Source organism: Nicotiana sylvestris, chromosome 5 (genome assembly GCF_000393655.2).
Source record: "Nicotiana sylvestris chromosome 5, ASM39365v2, whole genome shotgun sequence".
Lineage (NCBI taxonomy): Eukaryota > Viridiplantae > Streptophyta > Magnoliopsida > Solanales > Solanaceae > Nicotiana > Nicotiana sylvestris.
The window spans coordinates 8952195-8979131 of NC_091061.1; the positions used below are offsets into that span (position 1 = coordinate 8952195).

Here is a 26937-nt window from a genome sequence, read left to right on the forward strand (position 1 = left end):
TATTTTTTTCTTTTTCCTTTTTTAATTTCATTTAACTTCTTTCTTTTTATATTCTTTTTCTCTTCATAATCTAATTTCATTTTTTATTATTATTATTTTTATATTATTACTAAAGAAAAATCAAATTGTGTACCAATTAAATATAGCTAATACAACCTAAAAATATTAACTAACATATGATACCAGTATATTATATAGTTATATCAACAGGGTATACAATTGTACGCAAAAAGTTTAAAAAATTTAATTCAATTATTAAACTGAAATAATATCAATTGTCAATAAAACTTTCAAAAAATTCTAAAAGGATCTAATTGTAAGAGTATACCATTACATTATATAGCATACTATAATATTTTATTTTATTTTTGCATTTTCAATTTGCCCCTCACGTTGGGTAAAAGCTTAAAGCAAATTAAAAGGGAAAAGGCAAGTGAATTTACGGGTAATAAGTATACTATTATAGTATATTGTACACTATTACAACATATTATTACAGTATACTATAGCGGTATACTGTTACGTAACTGTATTCTTCTTCGATTATTATAATATACCGTTGCAGTATATTGTAAACTATAATAGTATACTATTGCAATATAGCTATATGCTCCGAAAACATATTGTATACCGTAGCGGTATACTTTAGATGTGTTCTTATTCGATTTTCAACTGAAAATTTCGATCTCAATCACCTAAAATCAGCTCCAAATGCTATCAAATTTCACTATGAACTCCCAGAAGGCACTATAAGCAATATTTAATAGTACCCACTTAGAATCAAACAAGAAATCTTCAAAAATAAAATTGAGCTTCAAGCCCAACAATGGTGGATATTCAAATACACATAAAAATTTAGATCTTGGAAGCTTACTCGAAGATACTATAAGCAATATTTTATACCACCACACCGAATCAAACAATAAATCTTCAAAATAATAGCACCACTTCAACAAAGCAACATGAAAGAAGAGGCGAATAGTGGTAGGGCCAGAGGTAGGGGCATCTTTGAACATTTGGGAGGTTACTGAGCCAACGAGAATTTCAACTTTAGGACAAGTCTTGGGTAAATAGAATGGGGTGAGCCAACGAGAATTTTAACTTTACTGAGCCAACGAGAATTGATGGATGGAGAGCCAAGTAAAGAATTGGAGGAAGGTAAAATGAGGAAGAAGAAGAAGAGAAACATAACAAAGGTGGGTAAATATTTTGGAGCGCATGGATAGGAGTAGTAAATAGTTTGGGCCGCTATATTAAAGGGTAAATAGTTTGGAATTAATAGGCATAAAGTGAGATTTTCCGACTTGACTTTCAACCCAACTGCCACATCAGAATAGATTATTTCCTTTCTTTTTATCTTTTTTCTTTGTTTCTTAACAAAACGTAAACTTCTAAGGGGGTGTTTGACTAAGCTTATAAGCTGGTCAAACTGGCTTATAAACACTTTTTGGCTTATCTATGCGTTTGGTAAAATTAAAAGTACTTATAAGTTAAGTGCTTATAAGCCAAAAATAAGCCAAAAGCTGGTCTTCCCCAACTTATCAAATTTAAGCTTATAAGCACTTTAAGTTTGACCAAAATATTTACTATTCTATCCCTAAAATATTTCTTTTTAAAATAAAACTCTTTATATACCCAGTTCTTCAGCTGTTTATTATTAATTTCAGCACTTTTATCCAAACACGTAACTGTTTATTTTTTAAATCAGTTCATCACTTAAAAAGTATTTTTCGACACCTAATACTTGTTAGCTATTCTAAATCAGCTAAGCTAAACCGGCTCTAAATCCCAAAGCATATAACCCCCCAAACCAAATTAATTCACTTGTAATCTTTTCCTTTATCCCCTTTCCTTTCAACTCTGCAAATTTTCAATCCAGAACACCCCTCAATTTCCCCTTCCAAGTCCTCACAAATCTCATCCAATTAACCCCCAGTTCCCTTCTAGGTTTTCTTTTCCTTCAATTTCTTACAATTTCACTTTCAATTCCCATGAAATGATCCAAAATTCTCACGACAACGATTCTTCCTCCAAATCAGTAAACGAAACGGTAAATGGGTCTCACCATTTTACCATCAGGGGTTATTCTCTGGCCAAAGGAATGGGTCCTGGTAAATATATATCAAGCGACATTTTTACCGTGGGTGGTTATGATTGGGCCATTTATTTTTACCCTGATGGTAAAAACATAGAGGATTCTTCTGTTTATGTTTCTGTTTTTATTGCATTGGCTAGCGAAGGCACTGATGTTAGGGCCTTGTTTGAGTTGACGTTATTGGATCAAAGTGGTAAAGGGAAACATAAAGTTCATAGCCATTTTGATCGGGCATTGGAAAGCGGGCCTTATACTTTGAAATATAGAGGGAGCATGTGGTACGTTTTATGTTTATGTTTATATGGTAGAATTCGTTAACTATTAGCTATATGCTTTGGATTGGAAAAATATTTTATGTTTCAGTTGGGGTTTTGATTGTATGTAATTAGGTTTTTGAATTGTATTTGGTTTCAAGCCTGGATAAACTAGGAAGGTTGTTGCACCCAAGGGTATGGCCTAGTCGTCAATGAAGTGGGTGGTGGGAACCCTGAGGTCTCAGGTTCAAATCTCAACGGAGTTAATAAACACTAGGTGATTTTTTCCTATCTCTCCAAGCATTAGTGGAGAGAGTTACTTGGTACATGTTGCTGGCTGGAAGTGGCAGATATCTCGTAGAATTAGTCGAGTTGCGCGCAAGCTGGCCGGACACCACGATTATTTTTAAAAAAAAAACTAGGAGGGTTGTAGATTCACTGTTGGTGTAAAAATTGTTTAACTACGGTGCTTTACTGAATTTGATCTTTTGTCCCTCGTAATAATGTCAATTTTTGATCTCAGCGCTTGTCGTTGACGTGAGAATGGTCACAATCTTTTTTCTAAATATCAGCTAACTTGGAAAATACATTTACTTGTAAGTGCACCAGTAGCTATTTTGTGCTGTTGTTTAAAACATAGCCGACATTGCAATGTCTTTGAAACACAATTTAAAAAGAGCGGTAGATACCTGCTTATTCAAATGTCAAGATTGTATCCTGAAGTCCAGTTCTTGTAGTTCAAACTTCAGGCCACTGTGTTTCTGAAATCTTTGTCGTTTTTCTCTCTTCTGGCTGTTACGGTTATCTCTATGTTCAATGTGCGTAAATGTATTGATTTGGGTGCCAGATATTGGGGAGTGCATTCTTGAGTTTATGATGATGCATGTACCGTCCAAACCTTTACACTGGGTTAGGTAAAATACGTCTATGGTACTTTTATACAAAAAAGGAAAAGTCTTTGATGCCGTTGAAGTGTTAAGACTAGGTTATTTATTATTTCTTTATTTACGACATGGTGTCACTAATATGCATAGCCCAGAACCACAAGTTCTTGTTAAACCTACTGACTCACATTGAGCATTGTAGTTGGGATTGAATTAAATAGGTAGATTATGAGAACATACCGAAGTTTAACTGGAGTAACATGGTCGGTGATGATTCATATAGTGGACCCCAACTTGTTTGGGACTGAGCATACTTGTTGTTGATGATGATGAGAACATATTGAAAGATCCATTTGTCTAGTTTTATTCATAAAAACTCAATGATTGCTTAGATAACTGACTCTCCTGTGTTTGGTGATCAGCTACATGAGTGACCTCATCTTCTCTCCATTGTGTTACTTCCAAATAATTGTTTAGTGATGAATCCACCATTTATTTGTCGCTAGTAGCCCTTTATGCTCTGTGCCTCAGTGGAAGAAATTGTTCGTTTGCGCCTGGTGTACTTTCTTTTGTAAAATATGATAATGCTGACATATTGTGAGTACACTCTGTAACAAGTGGGTCTTAGATAAAACTCAAGAAAGTTCGCCGAATTTCTAGTTGGAAAACTGTATTAGCTTTTCAATCTGAGCTGTTGAAATACATTTAGAACATTTTATTTTACTGTTCATCATCAGAACTTCTTGTCTGTATTTACAGGGGTTACAAACGATTTTTCAAAAGAATAAATTTAGAAACTTCTGACTACCTGAAGGATGATTGCCTTGCCATGCACTGTACCGTTGGAGTTGTCAGAAGTCGCGTTGAAGGGCCCAAAGATTATAGTGTTGTAGTTCCACCATCAGACATGGGCCAAAATCTCAAATACTTGTTGGATGCTGAACTTGGTTGTGACATAGTTTTCCAGGTTGGAGAAGAGACATTTAAGGGTCATAAGTTGATACTTGCTGCTCGGTCTCCTGTGTTTAGAGCCCAATTCTTTGGCCTTATTGGGAATCCTAATACAGACAAAGTAGAACTTGAGGATATTGAACCCTCAATCTTCAAGGTAATTAGTTCGTGCTTTAATACGCATGATTCTTCTGCTGTATGAAGAAACATATATAATTAAAGGAAGGTAAAAGATGGAGAATTTGAAAGATGAAAGGCCTTTTCGTTTGAGGTTCAACTGTTTAAGGATTTTTCTTTTAGGGGGACAAGGTGGGTGGGGATGGAAGCAACTGGTTTATAATATATTTCGTTGTTCCTTCTCAAACGTTAGCTTGTAGTACTTTTGGCATTCATTTTCTGAATCAGCATGTAGCAATATGATGCGTAGGCTGAGATTTTGATTGGAATTTGTTAGAACACTAATGTTTGTGCGAGCTAAGCATTTTCTATAAATTTACCATCTTTGACTTAGTTGGTATCACTATGTTTTAGATAGTCCTTTGGTATGCTGAGCTTATTCTGTGCGTCTGTTTACAAAGGGCATAGAAAAATATAAAGCTAGCAAGTATTTAGCTGAGTAGTCTCATCCCCTTAAGTTTTAGTCTGACTCTTCTTGTTCTATGGTCATGGTCTTGCACCTTAGCTTCTCCAACTTGTGTTTCTCTCCATGTTGGTTGTCTGTAGTTTTCAATATAAAAAATTTACATGTAACTTGCCCCAACCTTGCAGTCCTTTCTTAGAAGCTGAGATGATCTAGGTGGACTTCTTTTCGTTTTGTAGGCTATGCTCCAGTACATTTATTCTGATGAGCTTCCAGATTTAGGTGAAATTACTGGCTCTACTTCAACATGCACTTCTACGATAATGATGCAGCATCTATTGGCAGCAGCTGATCGCTTTGGTTTAGATAGGTTGAAAGAGTTATGTGAGGTGAAATTGTGTGAAGAAGTTAATGTGGATACAGTGGCAACAACTCTTTCCCTTGCTGAGCTGCATTGTTGCCCACAGCTCAAGGCCATCTGTTTGAAATTTGCAGCAACAAACCTGGGAGGTGCGTGTACTCCATAGATGTGAGCGGTGAGGTATTTCAGGTCATGTCATTTTTAGTTTTTCTTAGTTAATTTAACTGCAGACATGTTCTTTAACTCTGCTTGTTTATGTCAGTTCGTATGGCAAATTTATATCTTCCAGCTTAAATGTAAAGCCAGGAAAAAAAAATCTTATGGTAGTTTTCCACTTTATGATGATAGTCTCTTGAGCTACTATGATAAGGTCCTAGTTCTTTTATGAATGGGTGATTTTTGCTCTAACTTGGTTCAAGTTTATAGAGATGGGTATCTTATTGGTGTATCATTGAGGCAGTTTGTTTTTCGACCTTAGTCAAAATGCACTTTAGAGATGCTGGTGGAGTATCTCAAGTGAGGTTCCTTGCGCAAAGCAACTCCTATTATTTGATCTGGGCTTCCCGATCAGTTAGTTGATGCCTAGCTTGGAAAACATAAGAGAATATTTGAGTGGTTTTGGCTTCTTTAGTTATCATCCCTTGGAAACAAAATACTTAAACCAAAAATTGTACGTTGAAAGAACATTCAGATTTGACAGGTGGTGGGTTTTGCTTATGCTGCGACTTACGACATTGAGTCTCTGATGCCCATTTTGCTTAGATGTGGATCCTCAATTTCAATCGACAAAAGGAAACATGAAGTGATACAATGTGTAATATTAGAGAAAGTCTGCCGGTTCATGCAAAGTTTCAAATAATGGGTAGAGTAGCAATAATCTCGTGCCATTTCATTATATAGACAACATGAACGGGAATGTTATATTCGATATTTGGTAAATCAATAATGATAAAGTAGCTTTCCTTTTCATGCATAGTGGCTTTTAACCAGTGGCGTACGCATGATTTTTCATAAGTGGTGTCACTATTTCTAGTAAAAGGGCCGTAACAGTCAAAAAATATTTTGCAGAGCCAAGGGAGTTCGAACCCAAGACCTCTCACATAATACTTGAAGCTTATAACAACCACTAGACTACTGAGATGTTTTGTTGCAAGTGGTGTCACTTTTAATAGTTTTATCTTGTATTTCTGTTCTACTTATTATTTTTATATATATAAATAGTAAAAAATTTCGACGAAGCGGTGTCCTGTGACACCGCTTGCCACCATGTGAATACGCCCCTGCTTTTAACCATGGAAAAGGGCTGGCTTCTATGTTTACGATGCATGCTTTACAGCAAATGATGGGAGATAATGTAACTTCTATTTGTTTGGGTACATGTATGTCGGTAAATATTCTGGTGTTCAAAACTTTAGACGCAAGGGGCTTTATTGCAATATGGTGCTGAATGTGGTGTATAACTAGGAGAATTATGGATCAACAGAATTTGGAATTTGAGTCGTTGAACTAATTGTTTCATGAATGTAAGTTCGTATCAATCCATTATGTTTATGATTCTATAAACAATTAGGGTGATATTAGAAAACTGGGAAGCCTCGAGATACGTCAAAAACTTCTCCGTCATCTTGCTTCCATTACTAGCACAGGAGCATGCACCACTTAGTTGCAGATTCTTGGTTTTGTACAACATTGACTATATTTTAAAGCATATGCTAGCCCACACAAGACATTGTGGGGTCCTCTGCCTATTTTCATGTAATTGCTAAATTATTTTATTTTTTGTTAAACAGTGGTTATGCAGACAGAAGGATTCAAGCACTTAGAAGAGAGTTGCCCCTCACTGTTGTCAGAGCTGCTGGAAACAGTTGCATTAATCGACCAGAAGGCAAGTTTGATGTCTAGCAAGAAAAGGAGTAGCAGCAGCATCTTCGGTCTGGATCTGGCTGCAGATGGTGTGGCAGTGGAATCTGTTAATCCTGTTGTTAGGCGGGCGAGAAGGCGGATGTAACCTTATAATATGGCCTTCGAAGTGGAATGAAGTTTAGCTGGTTGAAAATATGATACCGGAAAACCCAACTAATGTGTAGTTAATTTCTTGTTACCTGATTTAGGAACAGTTCCAATGATCTGAATGATGATAACTTGTAATGTTAGCATCATTATGTTCTGTATCATCTATTATTCCAGACAGCCTAAGGTAGGTTAGGTGGTCAAGTAAAGTTTACTGTTGTATTTTTCACTGCTTGAGCTAACTTCAGCTTATATGAGATGCAATATGAACGAATATGTATAGAGTTCTCCCCTTAAAATATTAGTGTGTTGATGTCCACCTTTGCTTTCTTTTCATCTTTCCTGAGTCGGGGGTCTATGAGAAACAACCTCTCTACCTTTAAGGTAAGGGTAAGGTCTGCGTACACACTACCCTCCCCAGATCCTACTTGTGGGATTATACTGAGTTTGTTATTTTTATTAATGCCCACCTTCTTGTGTGTGATTGAATATGTTTTGATACATTTATAATTAAAAATGGTTTATGCGATGGCAGCCAAATCACCCTTCTAAGAGGGACATTTCGAAGGAGAGGAAGGGTTTATATATATGTGGAGAGAGAAGCGAGGGGAGATTGAAATGTATATGTGATATTATTCTACTTGATGATAAGGTTGGATATTTTTTGACGTACACTTTTATATGCCTATTAGAAATCTGCATCATCAAAAAGCGATAAACTTGTTGGATTTTATTAATCAAAGAGCGGGTTGGATAAGTAGATTTGTAAAAATAAAATCACGAGTTAAACAAGTTGAAGTATGACCCACTACCGACACAAAATCAACTCGTCAAAAATATTACCCAAACAATTTATCTCTCATTTGATACCCATATAGATGTATATATTATTGGTTAACTTTGTGGGGAAGGAAGTACTCTGAATTGAAGTACTGCTTAATTCATTAATAACAGCCAATGATTTTGGGCCCTTATCAAATGATTGCATTATTGAACATGTCAAAGGTGGTGTTTCTTTGAAAAATTTACCAAATCAAATTTGTAATATGTATTTGTTTGAGTTATTTTTGTAAAGAAAGTTAGCTTCTTTTCTTCTTTTGAAGATTCCCAAACTCCAGCTTATCTAATCTTCTAAAAACTCAAAAACCAATTCATTTATGGTGTTTTTGAAAGATTTGGAATTTGGAAATTTTTGCAAAAGCAACTAAAAAAATACGGCTTGCAAAAAGTTCAAAAGTAACATTTGGGAACTCCGGTTTTTTAAATTTTCAACAAACGCCAAATACAATTTCCTATAAGCAATAGAGGAAATTATCTCCTATAATCAATTACAATTTGAATATAAGAAGATAACAACATACCCAATATATTCGCTAAAATAGTACGGTCTAGCCAGTTTTTGGATTGGTCATTCAAAAATAGCCAGCGTTTGCCAAGTCATTGAAAAATAGCTACTATTTTGCTGCAATAGAGACCGGTCCAGCATAATATATTGGAGTTCGGTGCACCTGTGCATGAACTTCCAGCATATTATATTGGACCGGTATACTTTGATGGCTCCAGTATAATATACTAGGGAAAAAGGCACTTTAATAGATGCATAGTAGCTAGAGCATTTTTCGGATTTTGAACAGTGTTTTCGTTCAGATTTATCTTTACATGAAGAGTGGCTAAATTTCGATGACTTTTGAACTATGACTATTTTTGAATGACCACTTGTAAATCTGGCTATTTTTGAATTTCTCCCAAAATATTCCCACAAGTTGACTATGGAAAAGATAGTATGTACGCAAGTATTACCCATACCTTGTGAGGTAGAGAGGCTGCTTCCGAAAGACCTTCGGCTAAAGTAAGCTTTGAATAGAAGAACGTGACTACAAAAAACTCTTGTGTTTTATTTTTCAATTTCGTGTGTTATATTTTATCGATCTTATGCTAAAAGAACAATTAACTAAAAGAAAAAAAGAATGATAATACTGGTAGACTATTTGTGTCACACTAATCAGAGGCGAATGCAGAATTTTCTAATATATATGTGCACCACTGAAAAGGTGAGGAAAGAAAAAAGTACTAAGTGAGAATCAATTCATGTTCCTTTGGATAAATAACTCGGCATTCAATTAGATGTACTATTTAACTTTTTTGGAGTATTGGGGCCAACATATTATATTAGATCAATTTTACAAAATATATACATAGTAATGGAAAAACCAAGTGTTCACATGCACCGTAAAAAGGACCTAAATCCGCCCCTCACACTGATCCAACCCTTTCAGAACATCAACCATCCAATTCTAGGGCCCAACAAGCCCAATCATTGTACTCCTTGTACCACAAACAATAATCATCCCATCAAATGATTAATAAGAAAGACCTACATAATAATCAAGTAGGGCTTGGTGTAGTCTTTGAAGTGCTTGATATTTGGAAGAAATTTGAGAACTTAATAGTAGCTTTTTTCAAATTACATATTTTCTGAGGCTAAAATGTTATGGTACAAACATGCAGGAAATTATATCTAATGACCTTAAAAATAAATGATCTTGATTTTTTGACCCCTCCTTGCTTCATGGGCAAATTTTTAAGGTCAAAAGAAAAAAATTGTTGTTAATAGAGCAAGCGAGGAAAACACTTATTAAATTTGAAGTTCGACCCATGAGACGAGCGTAATCTAAAAAATAAGAGTGATACCGAAGTGTCCAATTTGTGCAAATCACTCATGAACATGTGGCTTTCCGGATCCGTACTCTCTTGTCAATGAAGTTAAGTTATGTCTATAGCAGTCTTGCAATTATGGGCCTCTCATGTTATTTGGGTCAGTAGGCCGACCTATGGCCTTACAGATCTTGCAATTGTCCCATCAACACTGCTCATTGGTACGCAACACGTCAAGCATATACATTATATTTATTATTTGTAACTATATTTTCAGTAAATTTGTCATTCGTAGCGATATTTAAATTTTATAGCAAATTCATGAATAAGAGATTAATTATTTTGAATTGAAATAAGAGAGCAACAAGTTCTCATACCTTAGTTGGTTAGAGCATTTGCTTAGTGGAGGTCTTGAGTTTAACTCTCAGCAATAGCATTTTATTTTTCTGTATTTCTGTATTTCGTCTTGGTTGTATTCTTTGCGCGTTTGAATTTACATCTTGTATTCGTTGCGCGAATAAATACAATTGACGGTAACAATTGAATAGTAGTTATGAATGGTAATTTGGCAAATTATAGTTACTACGTTCTAAATTATAATAATTTATGAAAATTCATCTTTCTTTTACCATGTTATAAGGAGAAAAATGGCTCACATGACCTTAGACCAAGCAATTAATAAAGCACGTAAGGAGGATCTATAATTTAATTTAATACGTATGGAGATTCCCTCCAAACGAATTCGGATTTGTGCCACATAAGATCTTGTTAAAGGAAAAACACTTGCTACCAAGACAAATAACCGTGTTGATGTTATGAATGATCGCGTACAAAAGCTAATAAAGAAAACAACAATGTTTGAGTCGAAAAACAAAACCTTACATAGGGAAAAAGTGTACTGAGTACCTTCCCAATTAATGACCACTTAAAGGTGTAGATGGATAGAATCATCCATCCTTAATAAGCGATTTACGTTCGAGCTTTGAGAATAGATAAATTTTTGGTAAAAAACACTGTCTCTTCAATTGATTTTACGCGATATCAAACTAAATTAGCGAGTCAATAAATATCAAATACCAAATATATTAATATATAAAAAGAAACCCTTCTAAATGATTGCCATGAGATAAGTAAAACCTCATCATAAATCAGCCCACACTCCGTATTTGATCCTATTTGATAGGGACATAATTCAAAAATCAGATATAAATTTTGACACTAATTAAGTATACATAAACTATCAAGAGTAATACTTTAATGGCATCCACAATAAATTAATTATGCAAACTCCTATAAGAATGTTGATATTAAATGGTTTAAAAGAGCATACATGATCGGATGTTCAAATGGCTTGGCTGAGATGAAGACATTTTACCAAGTTTGATGGCTTGTCATCAATGTATTTGACCTTATGTCTAAAAATAAAAGCAAAAATATCTTTTTAAAAAAAATAAATTAAAAGAAAAATATATCACATCGAATGACATAGAAGTTATTCTTCTACTTTTTCTAAATTTAACTTTTAGTTGACATTGATCACCATATTAATCGTGAGATATAATGCAGGGACCCATTCTCCTATTTGTGGGTGGCTGGCCACAAGCAAAACCACAAGTAATATATAACAAAAAACTCTTGATTTTTTTCAAAAGTTTTGTTAGGACTTAGGAGACCTGCTAACAATATCTTAAGGTAGGTACCACTAAAAAAACAACAATAATATACCAACGTGTTTTCACAATTGGGGTCTCGGAAAGATAGTGAATACATAGACCTTATCCCTATTTTGTGAAAGAAGAAAAATTGTTTTCGAAACAGCCTCGGCTCAAGAAAAACATTTCAAAGATGGTTTGAAAAAGAAAAATAATAGTTAAGAAGTCGTATTAAAAATAATAAAGCAATAAGATAACTGAAGCAAATAAAACAACAGATAATAATATAGCCGGCTTGAGACTTGACATTATTTTCCATTGATATTACAGCATTTCGGCAGTAAGGGTGGCCGGGGGAGGGTGCTTGATTTTGACTAAATTATACATAAAGTAAATAGTTAATACTTCAGCTATGTTATTTTATTTGACAAATTGTTTATTTAGAAGTAAAAAGATGCCGACATATTTTCTTGTATTTATAATACTTTCATAACTTTGAAGAACTCCAATAGTCACTAATTAAACTCATCAAATTTTCAAATTTTGGTAGTATTATTTTTAACCATTAAAGAAATTTATTATCCAAACATAATTGTAAAGAAACAATAACAACATCAACCCAGCAATAATTTTACTAGTGAAATCTGGAAAGGATAAAGTGTACGTAGACCTTACCCCTATCCGACTACCGAACAGAGGATAATTATAAAGAAAGTAGAGTTGAAAGTGCAAAATGAGAATTCATCACTTTTTAATTGGAGTAATTGGGGTCGAGTTTTGATAATAAATTTTCTTTTCGTTTTCCCTTTAATGGATCAAACTCAAAGAAATCTACATAAGTGGAGTTATTATACTCCTATTATAAGATGATTAAATACAAAAAAAAAAAAAAAAATCCTGTGACACGTGGTAAGACGTAAAGATTGAAGACCAAGAAAAGAATAGACACGTGGCGCACAAACGTGAGACCACGGCAGCAAGCACTCAATGGTCTACGGAAGGTCTAATTTAAAGGCCGAAATTCCAGAAACTTCGAGGCTACTCCTGGCTGTAAATGGCGGAAGAATCTAGCGGCCGAACTAACGCCACGTGTACATAAATCCACATAAGCATCCGACGTGGCATCCTTATTGGCTCTGAAATTGATTCTCCCTCTCTCTAATTAAAAACTTTAGGGCACCTTTCACAATATTTTCGCCAACCAAACACAACAAACACAGCGCTCCAAAATTCTCTTTAACTGAAAAACGAAAAGAGAGAAGAAAAACTTTCTTTCTATTTTCAACTTTTATTTATTTATTTCTCTATTTTTGTTATTTTTTTTTCTGTAGTTGTGGGAATGAATGGAAGTGAAGGCGAAGGAAGTGTGAAAATGGAAGTAGTAGAAAAGGAGAAAATAGTGTATATGTGGGGATATTTACCAGGAGCTGTGCCGCAGAGGTCACCTTTGTTGTCTCCAGTTGTTGTTGTTAGGGTTCCACAGTCAGGAAATTACTCATGGAAGGATGTTTGTGGTGGTGGCTGTGGATTTGCTATGGCCATTTCAGGTGCTCTCTCTCTTCCTGCATTTCCTGTCCATTTTTGGGTTTTATTACAGGTTTACTGTAGCTTTATGTTTTTGCTTTTGCATTTGCAGCTGAGCATGTGCTTCCGACTTATGTTACACTGTTTACTTTTTAGACTGTTCTAAAACAATAATACTCCCTCCGTATCAAATTAGATTGACATATTTTGCTTATCGAGAGTCAAACCGTATAAAATTTGATCAACATTTTAAAAAATATATTTTTATCATATTAATATGAGAAAAATTGCAACTTATAGTATTTCTCGTATTTTGAATATCTTAATTTTAATTTTAAATATTGAATAAAGCTAATTCAATTTAGCTTGTTTAGTCAAATTGACTCTCAATAAGCGAAATGTGTCATCTAAATTGAAATAGAGGGAATAATATTTTTCTATATTTATAAATAATTTAACTTTGTTCTTTTTTGTTTTACGGTTACACAAATATTTATGACTTGTTTTAAAAACTTTGTGTCCAGTCAAACAACATTACATAAATTGAGAAGGAGTGAGTAGGACATTATAGTTAGAATATGTTTGGGTTAGCTGCTTAAAAGTAGTACTCTTTCCGTCCCAATTTATGTGATAGTATTCGAATTTCGACAGTCAACCAAGTTGTTGTTCTTCGACAGTATTTTTTTTAATGTAATTTCGACAGTATTTTTTTTAATGTAATTTCTAAATGTGTAAGTTTTATTTCAAAAAACTTAAAGATTCTATGTCCATATACACAATCATAATCATCACGTGCTGATTAGTGCTTTTAAATGCTAAAAGGATTTTATAAATAAGTAATTATGTGTTTGAATTGAAGTGTTGAAACTGATAATAAGTAGTTGGTGTGTTTGGTAAATACTGATAAACACTTTTCTAATTAAAATGGCTTAAATGTCTTTGAATTTTCTTCAAAAAATATAATTTAAAAGTATATTTACATTGAAAGGGATGAACGACAAAAATGAAATGTAGAGGGAGTCAGGAGTGTTTTATTTTGGAAAGAGTGTTTTAAAATGACTTAAATGTATTTGATTTTTTTTTTAAAAAATATAATTTAAAAGTATCTTTACATTGAAAGGGATGAATGACAAAAATAAAATGTAGAGGGAGTCAGGAGTATTTTACTTTGGAAAGAGTATTTTGGGGATTACAAAAACTACTAGGAGTAAAATAGTAAAAGATTTGGGTCAAATCAAAAGTACTTATAAGTTTTTTTTTGACAAGGGTCATAAACCACGGGTTGTTAGTGTTATGAAACCGAAGCCAAATTTAAGGGGAGATCTTCCCTATTGGAAGCTAACAGGATGCAAATTTTATAAAGCTAACGCACCCGTAGGGGGTGCTCAAAAGTACTTATAAGTTGAAAAGCCATAAGTTATAAGTTGTACGTTCCTGCTTATGACGTTTGGCTGATTTTGGCTTATAAACACTTGCTAGTAAACAGTTTTAGAGTTTAAAAAATGAGTAGATAAGCGAAAAAGTACTTGTTGACGACTGGTTATAGGCTTACCAAAACACCCTCTTAGTCATGGATGTTTTTGAGTAGAAGTAAGTTTTGAAACGGAAGCTTGGATCACTTCATGGAACTGATGGTTTCAACTAAGAACATATTGGATGCCAAACTTTAGTTTTCAGTGAACTTCTGATGCATTACTTCCTGGCAGAACTTACAATTTCTTCTTTGTGTACATAGTTTTAAATTCAAAAGTGGATTTCAGATAATTATCTGCTACTTATCTTACCTAATTTGCAATTACTATGCCGTTTTATACTACTCTATCAGATGCTGGGAAGCTCATTACATGGGGTTCAACGGATGATTTAGGACAAAGCTATGTGACATCAGGGAAACATGGGGTAATTCTTTCACTAACTTCGTTTACTCAGCTTACTGACTACTTAGAGACACGTCAAATAACCTGCAATTTCTTATGTTGACCTTTTGAAGGAAATTCCGGAGCCTTTTCCCCTTCCTGATGAAGTTTCAATAGTAAAAGCGGCTGCCTGTTGGGCACATTGTGTTGCAGTTACAGGTATCCACAGCATCTTTCTGTTGGGAATAAACCCCGTAAAAATAGTATTCACGGTATTAGTGATAAACGCAGAACACTAAGTTATGGTTAAATCAGCAAGAATAAAAATGCAGCAATAATGACACCAAGATTTTACGTGGAAACCCTTCTGAATAAGGGAAAAAACCACGGCCAAGAAGAGCAACTGATATCACTATAGCGAGGAATTTTACACTGTGTAGTAACGAGTAAAAAATACTCCTAAGACCACTACACCCTCAAAAGAAATAAACACTCTTTTGCTTTTTTCCACCTCACTACAATATGTCTCACACTCTATTTTTCTTCACAAACTATTTTCTTATAGTTTATGGAATACCTTGCTCTCTTTTCTCTCTTTGTTGGTGTGTAGAAATGAGAGTTAAAGCTCTCCTTTTATAGCTAAAACCTCACTCTCTAAAGCCTACAATATTTGACAATTTACACACCATTTTCACAATTTCAACAAGGTTGGCTACCAAACCAAACCAAGTCAATTAAATTGGCTACCAAATTATACAAATTCAACAAGATTGGCTACCAAACCAAACCAAGTCAACAAAATTGGCTACCAAATCATTTGAATGAGATGGACACCATATCAATCTCCCCCTCCAGTCTCATTCATCTAGAGGAGATAGCACTATCTTCTAGTTTGAGTGCATGCCGACAAGTTCTTTGCATAGCTCGAACTTGTCTCTTGGTACCACCTTGGTCAACATATCTGCAGGATTTTCACTCGTGTGAATCTTTTTGACTTGAAGTGATTCGTTCTCCACTTGCTCACGAATCCAATGATATCTGACGTCAATGTGTTTTGTTCTCGCATGGTACATGGAGTTTTTGCTCAGGTTTATTGCACTCTGACTGTCGCAATAGACAACATACTTCATCTGTCGCAATCCAAGTTCTTGAAGAAATCTCTTGAGCCATATCATCTCTTTGCCAGCTTCAGTAACCGCAATATACTCCGCTTCAGTTGTAGATAGTGCGACACACTTCTGCAACTTTGACTGCCATGATATAGCTCCCTCTGAAAAAGTAAACAAATATCCAGTAGTGAATTTTCTATTATCAAGGTCACCTGCCATATCAGAATCTGTATAGCCCTTCAAAATTGGATTTGATCCTCCAAAACATAAGCATTCACGTGAACTTCCTCTTAGATACCTGAGTATCCACTTTACAGCTTCCCAATGCTCTTTTCCTGGATTTTCGAGAAATCTGCTAACAACACCGACTGCATGAGCAATATCTGGTCGAGTGCATACCATTGCATACATCAAACTTCCAACGGCAGAGGAATAAGGAATCTTGGCCATTCTCTCTTTTTCCTCCGTTGTTGTTGGACACATCTTCTTGCTCAAACTTCAGATGACCAGGAAGAGGTGTGCGAACCAACTTAGCACTTTTCATATTGAAGCGCTCCAGTACACGTTCTATGTACTTATCCTGTGACAAGTAAAGCTTCCTTTCGTTTCTCGAACGAGTAATTCTCATGCCCAAAATCTGCTTAGCATGACCCAAGTCTTTCATTGCAAAAGACTTATTCAACTGTTTCTTCAACTCGTCAATCTTAGAAGAATTCCTGCCCACAATCAACATATCATCCACATATAGCAAGAGGATGATAAAATCGTCATCAGAAAATCTTTGTACAAACACACAGTGATCGAAAGAAGTCTTCTTGTAGCCTTGCTCCCCCATAACAGACTCAAACTTCTTGTACCACTGTCTGGGAGCTTGCTTCAATCCGTATAGACTCTTCTTAAGTTTGCATACAAGATTTTCTTTACCTTTTGCCTTGAAGCCTTCAGGTTGTTCCATATAAATCTCCTCTTCTAAGTCACCGTGAAGAAAAACAGTCTTCACATTCATCTGCTCAATCTCCAAATCAAGACTGGCAGTCAAACCAAGAACTGTCCGAATGGAGGACATTTTTACGACAGGAGAAAATATTTCGTCAAAGTCAATACCTTTCCTTTGACCAAATCCCTTGACAACCAATCTAGCTTTGTATCTGGGCTTCAAACTATGTTCTTCAGCTTTAACTTTGAACACCCACTTGTTCTTCAAAGCTCTCATACCCTTAGGTAATTTCACCAACTCATAAGCATGGTTCTCATGCAGAGATTTCATCTCATCTTGCATGACTTCAATCCATTGATCCTTGTGCTCATCTTCTATGGCCTCCGCATAACATTCAGGCTCTCCCCCATCAGTGAGTAATACATATTCATTGGGTGAATAACGGGAGGAAGGAGTACGAGGTCTAGAAGACCTCTTGAGTGGAATATCTAACTCGTCCACAGCTTCGTGAGTAGGAGCATCTACCTCATCAACATTAGCATTGTTATCCCCATCACCATCAATATGTTGATCTGGAATATGGTTCCGGGCATCACCATCATCATTGAGCCCACCAGTGTCATCCCCATTTGTATAAGGAACTTGATCAAGATTAACTAAACCTTCAGAACTTGAAGATTTTAACTTCTCCGCTTTGTTAATATCTTCAATGGTTTGATCCTCCACGAAGATAACATCACGGCTTCTCACAACCTTCTTCTCAATTGGATCATATAGCCTGTAACCAAACTCATCAAGGCCATAACCAATGAAGATGCACTGCCTTGTCTTGGCAGTTAATTTTGACCTCTCATCTTTAGGCACATGTACAAAAGCTTTGCAACCAAACACTTTCAAGTGGTCATAGGAGACATCCTTGCTATACCAAACTTTGTTTGGAACATCACTTTGCAAAGCAACCGCAGGGGATAGATTAATAACATGTGCGGCGGTCAACAAAGCCTCACCCCAAAAGGAATTCGGCAACTTTGCTTCAGAAAGCAAACATCTGACTCTTTCCATCAATGTCCTGTTCATCCTTTCTGCTAAACCATTAAGCTGAGGAGTCTTAGGAGGAGTCTTCTGGTGTCTGATACCCTGTTGTTTGCAGTATTCGTCAAACGGTCCACAATATTCACCACCGTTATCAGTACGAATACACTTCAGCTTCTTTCCAGTTTCTCTTTCAACTGAAGCCTGAAACTGCTTAAAGACACCCAACACTTGGTCTTTAGTCTTCAAGATGTAGACCCAAAGTTTCCTTGAACAATCATCAATAAAGGTAGCAAAATAAAGTGCACCACCCAAAGTTTTTGTCTTCATTGGACCACATAAATCTGAATGCACCAACTCAAGCAACTTTGTCTTTCTTGAAGGAGGATGAGACTGGAAAGAAACTCTTTTTTGTTTTCCAACCAAGCAGTGCTCACATTTTTCTAATTTTGCACTTTCAAAATTTGACAACAATTTCTTCTTGGCCAGAACATTTAGTCATTTCTCGCTAATGTGGCTAAGCCTCTTATGCCATAACGTTGAAGAGTTATGGCTCTCAACGGCATTCACCATATCAACACAGGTAGAGGCCGTAGTCCAGTATAGACCACGACGTTTTTCCCCACGAGCCACAATCATGGAGCCCTTAGTGAGCTTCCACTTTCCAGCACCATTGGTACTGACATATCCCTCATCATCCAAAACACCAACAGAGATCAAGTGCAAACGAACATCAGGTGCATGTTTTACATTGTTTAAAACTAGTTTAGTTCCAATACTAGTTTCCAAACAAATCGTTCCAACACCAGCCACCCTAGATACAGTCTCATTACCCATACTCAGAGTTCCAAAGTCACCCTGAGTATATGATGAGAAAAATTCCTTCCTTGATGTCACATGAGATGCGGCACCACTGTCCACAACCCAGCTTGACTCATCACAAGCAATATTTATCAGATCCGCATCAAGGACTGTAACAAGATCTTCCGTAGTGATAGTGGCCACACGATTGCCATCTTCTTTCTGTTCTTCCTCGTCTCTATTCTCCTTTTTCAAAATCCGGCAGAACTTCTTTGTGTGCCCTTTCTTCCCGCAATGATAACACTCAATATCTTTAAGTTTGCTTCTGGATTTGCTTCTATTATGTTCTCTATTTTGAGAACCCCGATTCTTGCTTCTCCCCTAGAGTCAGTCACCAAGACATCTAATGAGGAGGAACCCTGAGATTTTCTTCTCATCTCTTCATTTAGAAGGCTGCTCTTGGCAAGATCCATAGAGATCACACCATCCGGAGCAGAATTTGATAATGAAGTTCTAAGAATTTCCCAAGAATCTGGTAGGGAACCAAGTAGAAACAAGCCTTGAATTTCTTCATCAAATTTAATGCCCATAGCAGATAACTGGTTCATGATCCCCTGAAAATTATTCAGATGATGTGTCATCGCGGAACCATCGTGGTATTTTAAACCCAACATCTGCTTTATCAGAAACATCTTGTTGTTTCCAGTTTTCCGAGCATACAAACTTTCAAGGTGCTCCCATAGGGTCCGAGCATGTGTCTCCCCAGAAATATGGTTCAAAACATTATCGTCAACCCACTGTCTAATAAAGCCGCAAACCTGCCTGTGTAACAGATTCCACTCTTCATCTGATTTATTATCAGGCTTTACAGTGGCGAAGACAGGTTGATGAAAATTCTTGACATAGAGTAAATCTTCCATTTTGCCCTTCCAAATGGCATAATTTGTGTCATTCAAGGTAACCATTCTACTAGTATTGGCTTCCATCGTTTATCACAAATACAAATACTATTTATTAGGAGACCAGTTTCTGATGTGGAAGTTTAGACTGTGCTGCAACCACAGAGCATACTCAGATAGAACCTTGGCTCTGATACCACTTGTTGGGAATAAACCCCGTAAAAATAGTATTCACGGTATTAGTGATAAACGCAGAACACTAAGTTATGGTTAAATCAACAAGAATAGAAATGCAGCAATAATGACACCAAGATTTTACGTGGAAACCCTTCTGAATAAGGGAAAAAACCACGGCCAAGAAGAGCAACTGATATCACTATAGCGAGGAATTTTACACTGTGTAGTAACGAGTAAAAAATACTCCTAAGACCACTACACCCTCAAAAGAAATAAACACTCTTTTGCTTTTTTCCACCTCACTACAATATCTCTCACACTCTATTTTTCTTCACAAACTATTTTCTTATAGTTTATGGAATACCTTGCTCTCTCTTTTCTCTCTTTGTTGGTGTGTAGAAATGAGAGTTAAAGCTCTCCTTTTATAGCCAAAACCTCACTCTCTAAAGCCTACAATATTTGACAATTTACACACCCTTTTCACAATTTCAACAAGGTTGGCTACCAAACCAAACCAAGTCAATAAAATTGGCTACCAAATTATACAAATTCAACAAGGTTGGCTACCAAACCAAACCAAGTCAACAAAATTGGCTACCAAATCATTTGAATGAGATGGACACCGTATCACTTTCATGATAATGATGCCACTAATTTTTTGCAGCTGGAAGCTTGTGTATTTTTGTGACTTTGGGATAGTATTCCAGTGTAAGAATATATCTACTTCAACATCCATTCTGTTGTCCTCCTTCACTAGATTTGGGTAGTCATAATTTTGCAAAGTTGACAAAGATATAAGAATTGAATATGTTAAGTGTCCCACATTTGTTGAGGGATGATAGTTTGTCTCTTTATATGGTCTTGGGTCAATTCACACCTGTTTGCGCAAGCTTTTGGTTAGGCCCAAGGTCTATTCCTTATCAAGGTATCGGAGGCCAACCTATCCTCGTTATTGCGTGTCCCAATGTTGGGCCCCAATGTTATGTTATCCACGCTCCACTTGGCAGGGGGAGTGTGAAAGTTGTCCATATTGGTTGACAGATGGGCTGTTTGTCTCCTTATATGATCATGAGCAATGGTCACCTCTTGACTAGTTTTTGGGGTTGAGTTATGTTCAGCGTCCATTTTCTAGAGAGCTTTGGCCTCCAGTGTTTATATATTCCTTCTTAAACCATAGTGAGCTATGGCCCAAGGTTCACTTTTTGTTTGTTTTCTTAATCCCCTTGTCATAATGTGTTTATGGAACCTTAGAATGATATACTACTCAACCTTAAATGCAGGAAATGGAGAAGTGTATACATGGGGTTGGAAGGAATGCATTCCTTCTGGAAAGGTTCTTGGAGAGCCAGCTGTAGACAAGGAGGTAAACGATGGACAGAGTTCATTCCTGGCACAGCAAGGTATTTTCGGATTGGCTTCACTGTCAGAAAGAAGCACAATCTGCTATTTACATTTTACAGAGTAATATTTTGAAGATTAACTTTATCACAGTAAGCCCTCACCCCCAGGGATCGAGGTCCACGGTTGGAGCAGTATCTGGTATAGAGACTAGAGCTGGAGAGGATAGTGCAAAACGTAGACGGGTATCATCAGCTAAGCAACAAGCTGAGAGCTCATCCTCAGGTGATGAAGGTCTCTCAGCATTGCCATGTTTAGTCGCATTAAATCCAGGGGTACGGATTGTCAGTGTAGCAGCTGGTGGCCGGCATACACTGGCATTGTCAGGTAACTTTGTATGTCTTGGATAAACTTGCTTCAACACATCATACAGTTGTCCGTAGCTTCCTGGAGCATAATTTGTGTACATCGCCCTTTTGTGAATTATATAGTTACATTGTTAAAGAAACCAAAGAAGAATGACATTTTCTTTTTTCATTTAGATATAGGACAAGTGTGGGGTTGGGGCTACGGAGGGGAAGGACAGCTTGGTCTAGGCTCCAGGATTCGAATGGTATCCTCCCCACATCCTGTGCCGTGCATTGATTCTTCTTCTTCTCTGCGAAAGGACAGAGCTATGGGCCTTTCTCATGGATGTCCGGGATCAGAGGGACAAGGCCTCAGAGTTCCAGGGAATTATGTCAAGAGAATTGCCTGCGGGGGCCGACACAGTGCAGTAATTACAGGTTCGCATTCTAGTTCTTGTGTAGATATCTGGGATAGTCATCAGTTGGTTATACCTACATTTCAGTACTTGTTAATCAGCATGAACTTTAGTTATCAATTCGTACCTACATTTCATATGACTGTTGTTCTCATACTTTCCATGTGTTTTCTATTGGTACATTATTGTATATGGTTTCCCTCTTGCAATCCTATAATTCTTCAATCATTTTACTTATTACTTTTCCCTCCGGGATGGGGGAAAAGTTTGCGTACACTCTACCCTCCCCAGACCCCATTAGTGGGATTCTACTGGGTTGTTGTTGTTGTAATTTTACTTATTACTTATTGCTGCTGGTTTTCAAGGCAGATGCTGGAGCATTGTTAACTTTTGGTTGGGGATTGTATGGACAGGTGAGTTTCCTGGGATCAGTCTATTCCATAGTGAATTTAAGCACTGGAGTTATTTCAAATAAGCTATATTCTTGATGAAATACTAAACTTATGTTATTTCCGTGTCTGCCTATGTGTATATACATGCACCGTATATGTAAAAAGTAAAGTAATATATGCCTCATGACACTATTTTCTATTAACCCAATCGCACTGGACTTGAAGAGATCTGCATGCACTATGTTGTAGCACGAGGATCTTTTGAACACTAGGCACTTGACCATAACAAAACTTATGAAGTGGAATTCCACTTCTTCCATAAGAAAAAAATATTTCTTAACAAGAGAAAGAAGGAATATTCACTCTCTAAGCTCCTTATGCCAATGCCTAAAGTTCATTTCAGGTTTGAGAATTTGCCTAGAGGTGCTTTGAACTTGGAAAGGCATAGCAAATTAACGGTAATCATATTATAAGATTCTTTTATTTATTAAATAGCATATTAAGTGCCGATGCTGCATTTGCAGTGTGGTCAGGGGAGTACAGATGATGAGCTAAGTCCGACGTGTGTATCTTCATTACTTGGCATCAGGATAGAAAGTGTAGCAGCAGGGCTCTGGCACACTGTTTGTATTTCTGCAGATGGTGATGTATATGCATTTGGAGGGAACCAATTTGGGCAGTTAGGCACTGGCGCCGAACAGGCTGAGGTACATTTTTGAATTTGGTTCTTTTTCTTCTAACCAAACAATAGGTCTGTTGGTACAGTTACAACTATTAATATAAGAGGCTTCCGAAATCTGGGTAACATATCATACGGTGAAATGTGGTTTGCTTACTTGGAAATACTGGCAAAGTTTATTGGTCAGTAGGTTTCCTGCATTATAGACTAAACCAAGAGATTCAGATCTTTTCCTATCTAGTACTAAACTTTTACTTTTATCTATAATATCAGACACTACCTCGGCTCCTGGATGCTCCAAATTTGGAGAACATGCATGTGAAAGTTGTATCATGTGGAGCACGACATACTGCCGTAGTCACAGGTATGACTTGTATCTGCATCTTGAAAACTTTCTCCTGCTAGACATACAACGGTTAGACCCATCAGAAGATGCAGTGAAAAGATGGGGGGATGTCATGGCTAATTAGATGAAAATCAAGGTGACAAATGAGCTTGTTAGTATAGAGTCAAAGAAACTTCAATACTCGGAAGTGTACACAGCCTGATAATTATTCGAGTGAATATGATAACGCGGAAATGGTTTTTGCTGCCGAATTATTTCCATTAGTGAGTTGGTTTCAGAGGTTAATCCACCAAATACCAATTTCTATATAGCAGGACTTTTTGTTTGTAACTTTTCTGAGAGAGCCTATTCATTGATCAATAGAGTAAACTTGATGGGCGTCAACCCATGACACCATAAGTTCTTGAAGTTAGTTAATTAAGGACTTGTAAACACTTACAATTGCACAAGCTTGAACAGCTACAAGGTCCTCAGCAAGATTGACTGAACGCTTGCAATGCCATTTTTTTCCAGAATTCGTTTTCTTATAATGGTCTATAACTAGGGGTTAAGGACTAAATGAAAGATGGATAACCTTTTGGAGAACATGAATATTTTTTTTTGGTATCATGGTTGGCTTTCTTCTTTTTATCATGATTTGATCTGTATCTACCATAAATATATAGCTGAGGTATCCGAGGGGAAGAGTGTGAATTCTCATATGGGAAACTCAGTTAAGCAATTTCTCCTACAATCAACATATGATTGTAGAGGTGTTAGAAACTGTCCTTTCTTGAGCTAGAAGTCTAATAGGAATAAAAGCATATATGCTTGTTGAAGTGGTCTGCTAAAAAAACGCTAGAAGAAGAAGAGCGAAAATGGAAGCAGTGTCTATTTTGTAGGCCATAATAGCTTATTGTACCGTTCTGATAAGTTGTTCAGCTTATTGTACAATCTTCTGGATAAACAGCAACTAACAGTTTGTTCATACTAGAGAGTGTTCTCTTTTTTTTAAGCTCATCTAACCTTTCTGCCGTTTTGTTTTATGTAGATGATAGCAAAGTGTTCTGCTGGGGATGGAACAAGTATGGCCAGGTACAAGCTTTAGGTGTATTCAGCATATTTTCTCCTTGGAGTCATAGGTTTCAGTCATTGCTCAAGAATGGGCTCGCTTTATATGTTATCTTACCGATTTTGTATAGGAACGTGCCAGTTTGTTAAGTTTATTTATTTGGCATTCTACAAGTGTGATGATCTATTGAACAAATGGCTTCATCTTTGTGCAGCTTGGACTGGGTGATGTGATTGATCGGAATATTCCATCCCAAGTCTCAATCGATGGTCATGTACCAACAAACGTCGCTTGTGGGTGGTGGCACACACTTCTACTAGCTGAATCACCTACTTGAACTACTCATCATATTGATGCCATTCAAAGTTTTGTTAGGTTAGGTGCTTTCGGTTTTCTATTTCAAGATCCTCATTGTGATATATGCATATGGTACATATAGTAGTTTGCATGCATATACATATTAGGCATGGAGTGATTCTTTACAAGAATAAGGAGGTCATCATCGTCCTTCCAAGCAACAACTTGGGAAGAACGAGAAGTCGTCTCTATCATGTCAAGACATCTTAGTCTGTCAGTGTAAATCCTCTCCGCGACTGGATTTTCTGATGTATGAAAGAAACTCTATAGCATTAGAGCAGTCATTGTGATAGCTTTTGTGGTACCTTTGCACCCGGGTTCCTTTACTGTGTACTTCATATTGTGTAGTGAGGGATGATTGAAATGCGATCTCTTTATTATTATGCAGAACTGGGTTCAGATCTCTGCCAAGACTTACCATTTCAAATCTTGTGTTTCCTTTTTCCTTCCCTATCGTCATAGAATGGCTCTATGTATGGTGTTTTGTCTATTGAATGTGGTGCTTAGCTAATTTGATGGACAAGCTTCAGTTACTTTTTTTTTTCTTGCAGTTCGAAAAAATAGTCAGCATTTTCAAAATAATTGAAAAATAGTCACTATTTAATGAGTCTGGATTAGAATACAATTAGCGGAAATAACAAAAAAAATTCAATATAATATGTTGGATTATGGAACTCTTGCGTATAGAGGCAGATACAAAATTTAAATTCTATGAGTTCAATATTTAAGGGGTTTAATATTGAACCCATCATTTTTGAAATTTATGGGTTGTATTCACTATTTTTTACAATTTAATAAAGTTTACATATAAATTTGTGTTTTGCAAGGGGTCAATTGAACCCGTAAGTATTGTGTTACATACGGCACATTAAAACTTTAGCATATTATGTTGAAATTTCATATGGCAAAAATTCTGTTGAATCTTTTTGAATCTTAATGAATTGTATTCTTGTTTAGATTTTATTTTTATATGAAAAGGTGACTGATTTCGATTGACTTTTAAATTATGGCTAACTTCAATTAGTAGCTTTAAATCAAGCTAATCCTGAATTTCATCCTGATATCTGCCATGGATGCCCCATTTTTTGTAGGATTTGCATTAGGTAGCCGATTTTAAGGGTGCTATTTAAAACCTATCCAGTTTTTTTAAAAGCATTTAAATTTTAATCAAGGATGGCAAGTTAGCTGGACTTGCGCTTGAAGAGGGCAAAGGTATTTAATTCAACTTAGTCACGTGATGGTGTTTGATCAACCTTTCTCCCCTTTGATACCACTGCCCTAAGATTGGCTCAACGTCTATTTATATTTTGGGTTTATTGTTTTAATTATGCTGCTATCGTTTGCCTTTTTTCTTTTTCTTTTTTGGTTAAATAATTATTTTATTACCAATTTAGCACTAACTATATGTACAGTGTTAAAAGAAACAAAACAAGTAAATAGTAGGTTTTGTGAAATTGTTTTTCTTTATTCTCCAATTCTTTTTTTTATTTCTATGCTTCTTTTCTTTTCTTTTCTTTTTTCTTTTCTCCTTTTCTTTTTTCTCGTTTTCTTCTTGTTTTTTTCTTTTTTCCTTTTCTAATTTCATTTAACTTCTTTTTTTTTATATTCTTTTTCTCTTCATAATGTAATTTCATTTACTGTGTTCACTATTTTTTATTATTCTTTTTTTATATTATTCCTAAAGAAAATTCAAATTGTATACCAATTAAATGTAGTTGATACAGCCAAAAAAATATTAACTAACATATGATACCAATATAGTATATAGCTATACCAACAGGGTATACAATTGTACGTAAAGAGTTAAAAAAATTTATTCAATTATTAAGCTGAAATAATATCAGTTGTCAATAAAAATTTCAAAAAATTCTAAAAGGATCTAATTGTAAGAGTATACCGTTATATTATATATCATACTATAATATATATTTTTTGCATTTCAATTTGCCCCTCACGTAGGGTAAAAGCTTAAAGCAAATTAAAGGGAAAAAGGCAAGTGAATTTACGTGTAATAAGTATACTATTATAGTATAGTGTATACTATTATAGTATAGTGTATACTATTATAACATACTGTTATAGTATATTGCATATTATTATAGTATACTATAATAGTATATTGTAGCGGTATACTGTTAGGTAACTGTGTTCTTCTTCGATTATTACAATATACCGTTGCAGTACATTGTAAACTATAATAGTATACTGTTGCAGTATAGCTATGTACTCCTACT

At 35.8% G+C, this 26937-nt stretch overlaps 2 protein-coding genes across 5 annotated transcripts; both read left to right on the forward strand.

The window, feature by feature from the left end:
- Positions 1-1827: 1827 nt before the first annotated feature.
- LOC104234063 (BTB/POZ and MATH domain-containing protein 3-like) lies at positions 1828-7454 on the forward strand. Of its 4 annotated transcripts, none has more exons than XM_009787559.2 (4): positions 1828-2373; positions 3993-4341; positions 5004-5274; positions 6916-7454. In XM_009787559.2, the coding sequence occupies exons 1-4, from the start codon at positions 1997-1999 to the stop codon at positions 7131-7133; spliced, it is 1215 nt and encodes a 404-aa protein (XP_009785861.1). In that variant the 5' UTR covers positions 1828-1996; the 3' UTR covers positions 7134-7454. The 4 variants fall into 4 exon arrangements, with proteins under 4 accessions (XP_009785861.1, XP_009785862.1, XP_009785863.1 ...); XM_009787560.2 differs by having other exon boundaries at positions 1833-2373; positions 5004-5305; XM_009787561.2 differs by having other exon boundaries at positions 1833-2373; positions 5004-5300.
- Positions 7455-12644: 5190 nt separating this feature from the next.
- LOC104224477 (ultraviolet-B receptor UVR8) lies at positions 12645-24995 on the forward strand. Its single transcript, XM_070174243.1, has 11 exons — positions 12645-12989; positions 14792-14865; positions 14957-15041; positions 21058-21177; positions 21269-21502; positions 21658-21900; positions 22248-22291; positions 22795-22977; positions 23223-23313; positions 24326-24369; positions 24561-24995. Exons 1-11 carry the CDS (start codon positions 12782-12784, stop codon positions 24681-24683), a joined length of 1449 nt encoding a protein of 482 aa, XP_070030344.1. The 5' UTR covers positions 12645-12781; the 3' UTR covers positions 24684-24995.
- Positions 24996-26937: the final 1942 nt, after the last annotated feature.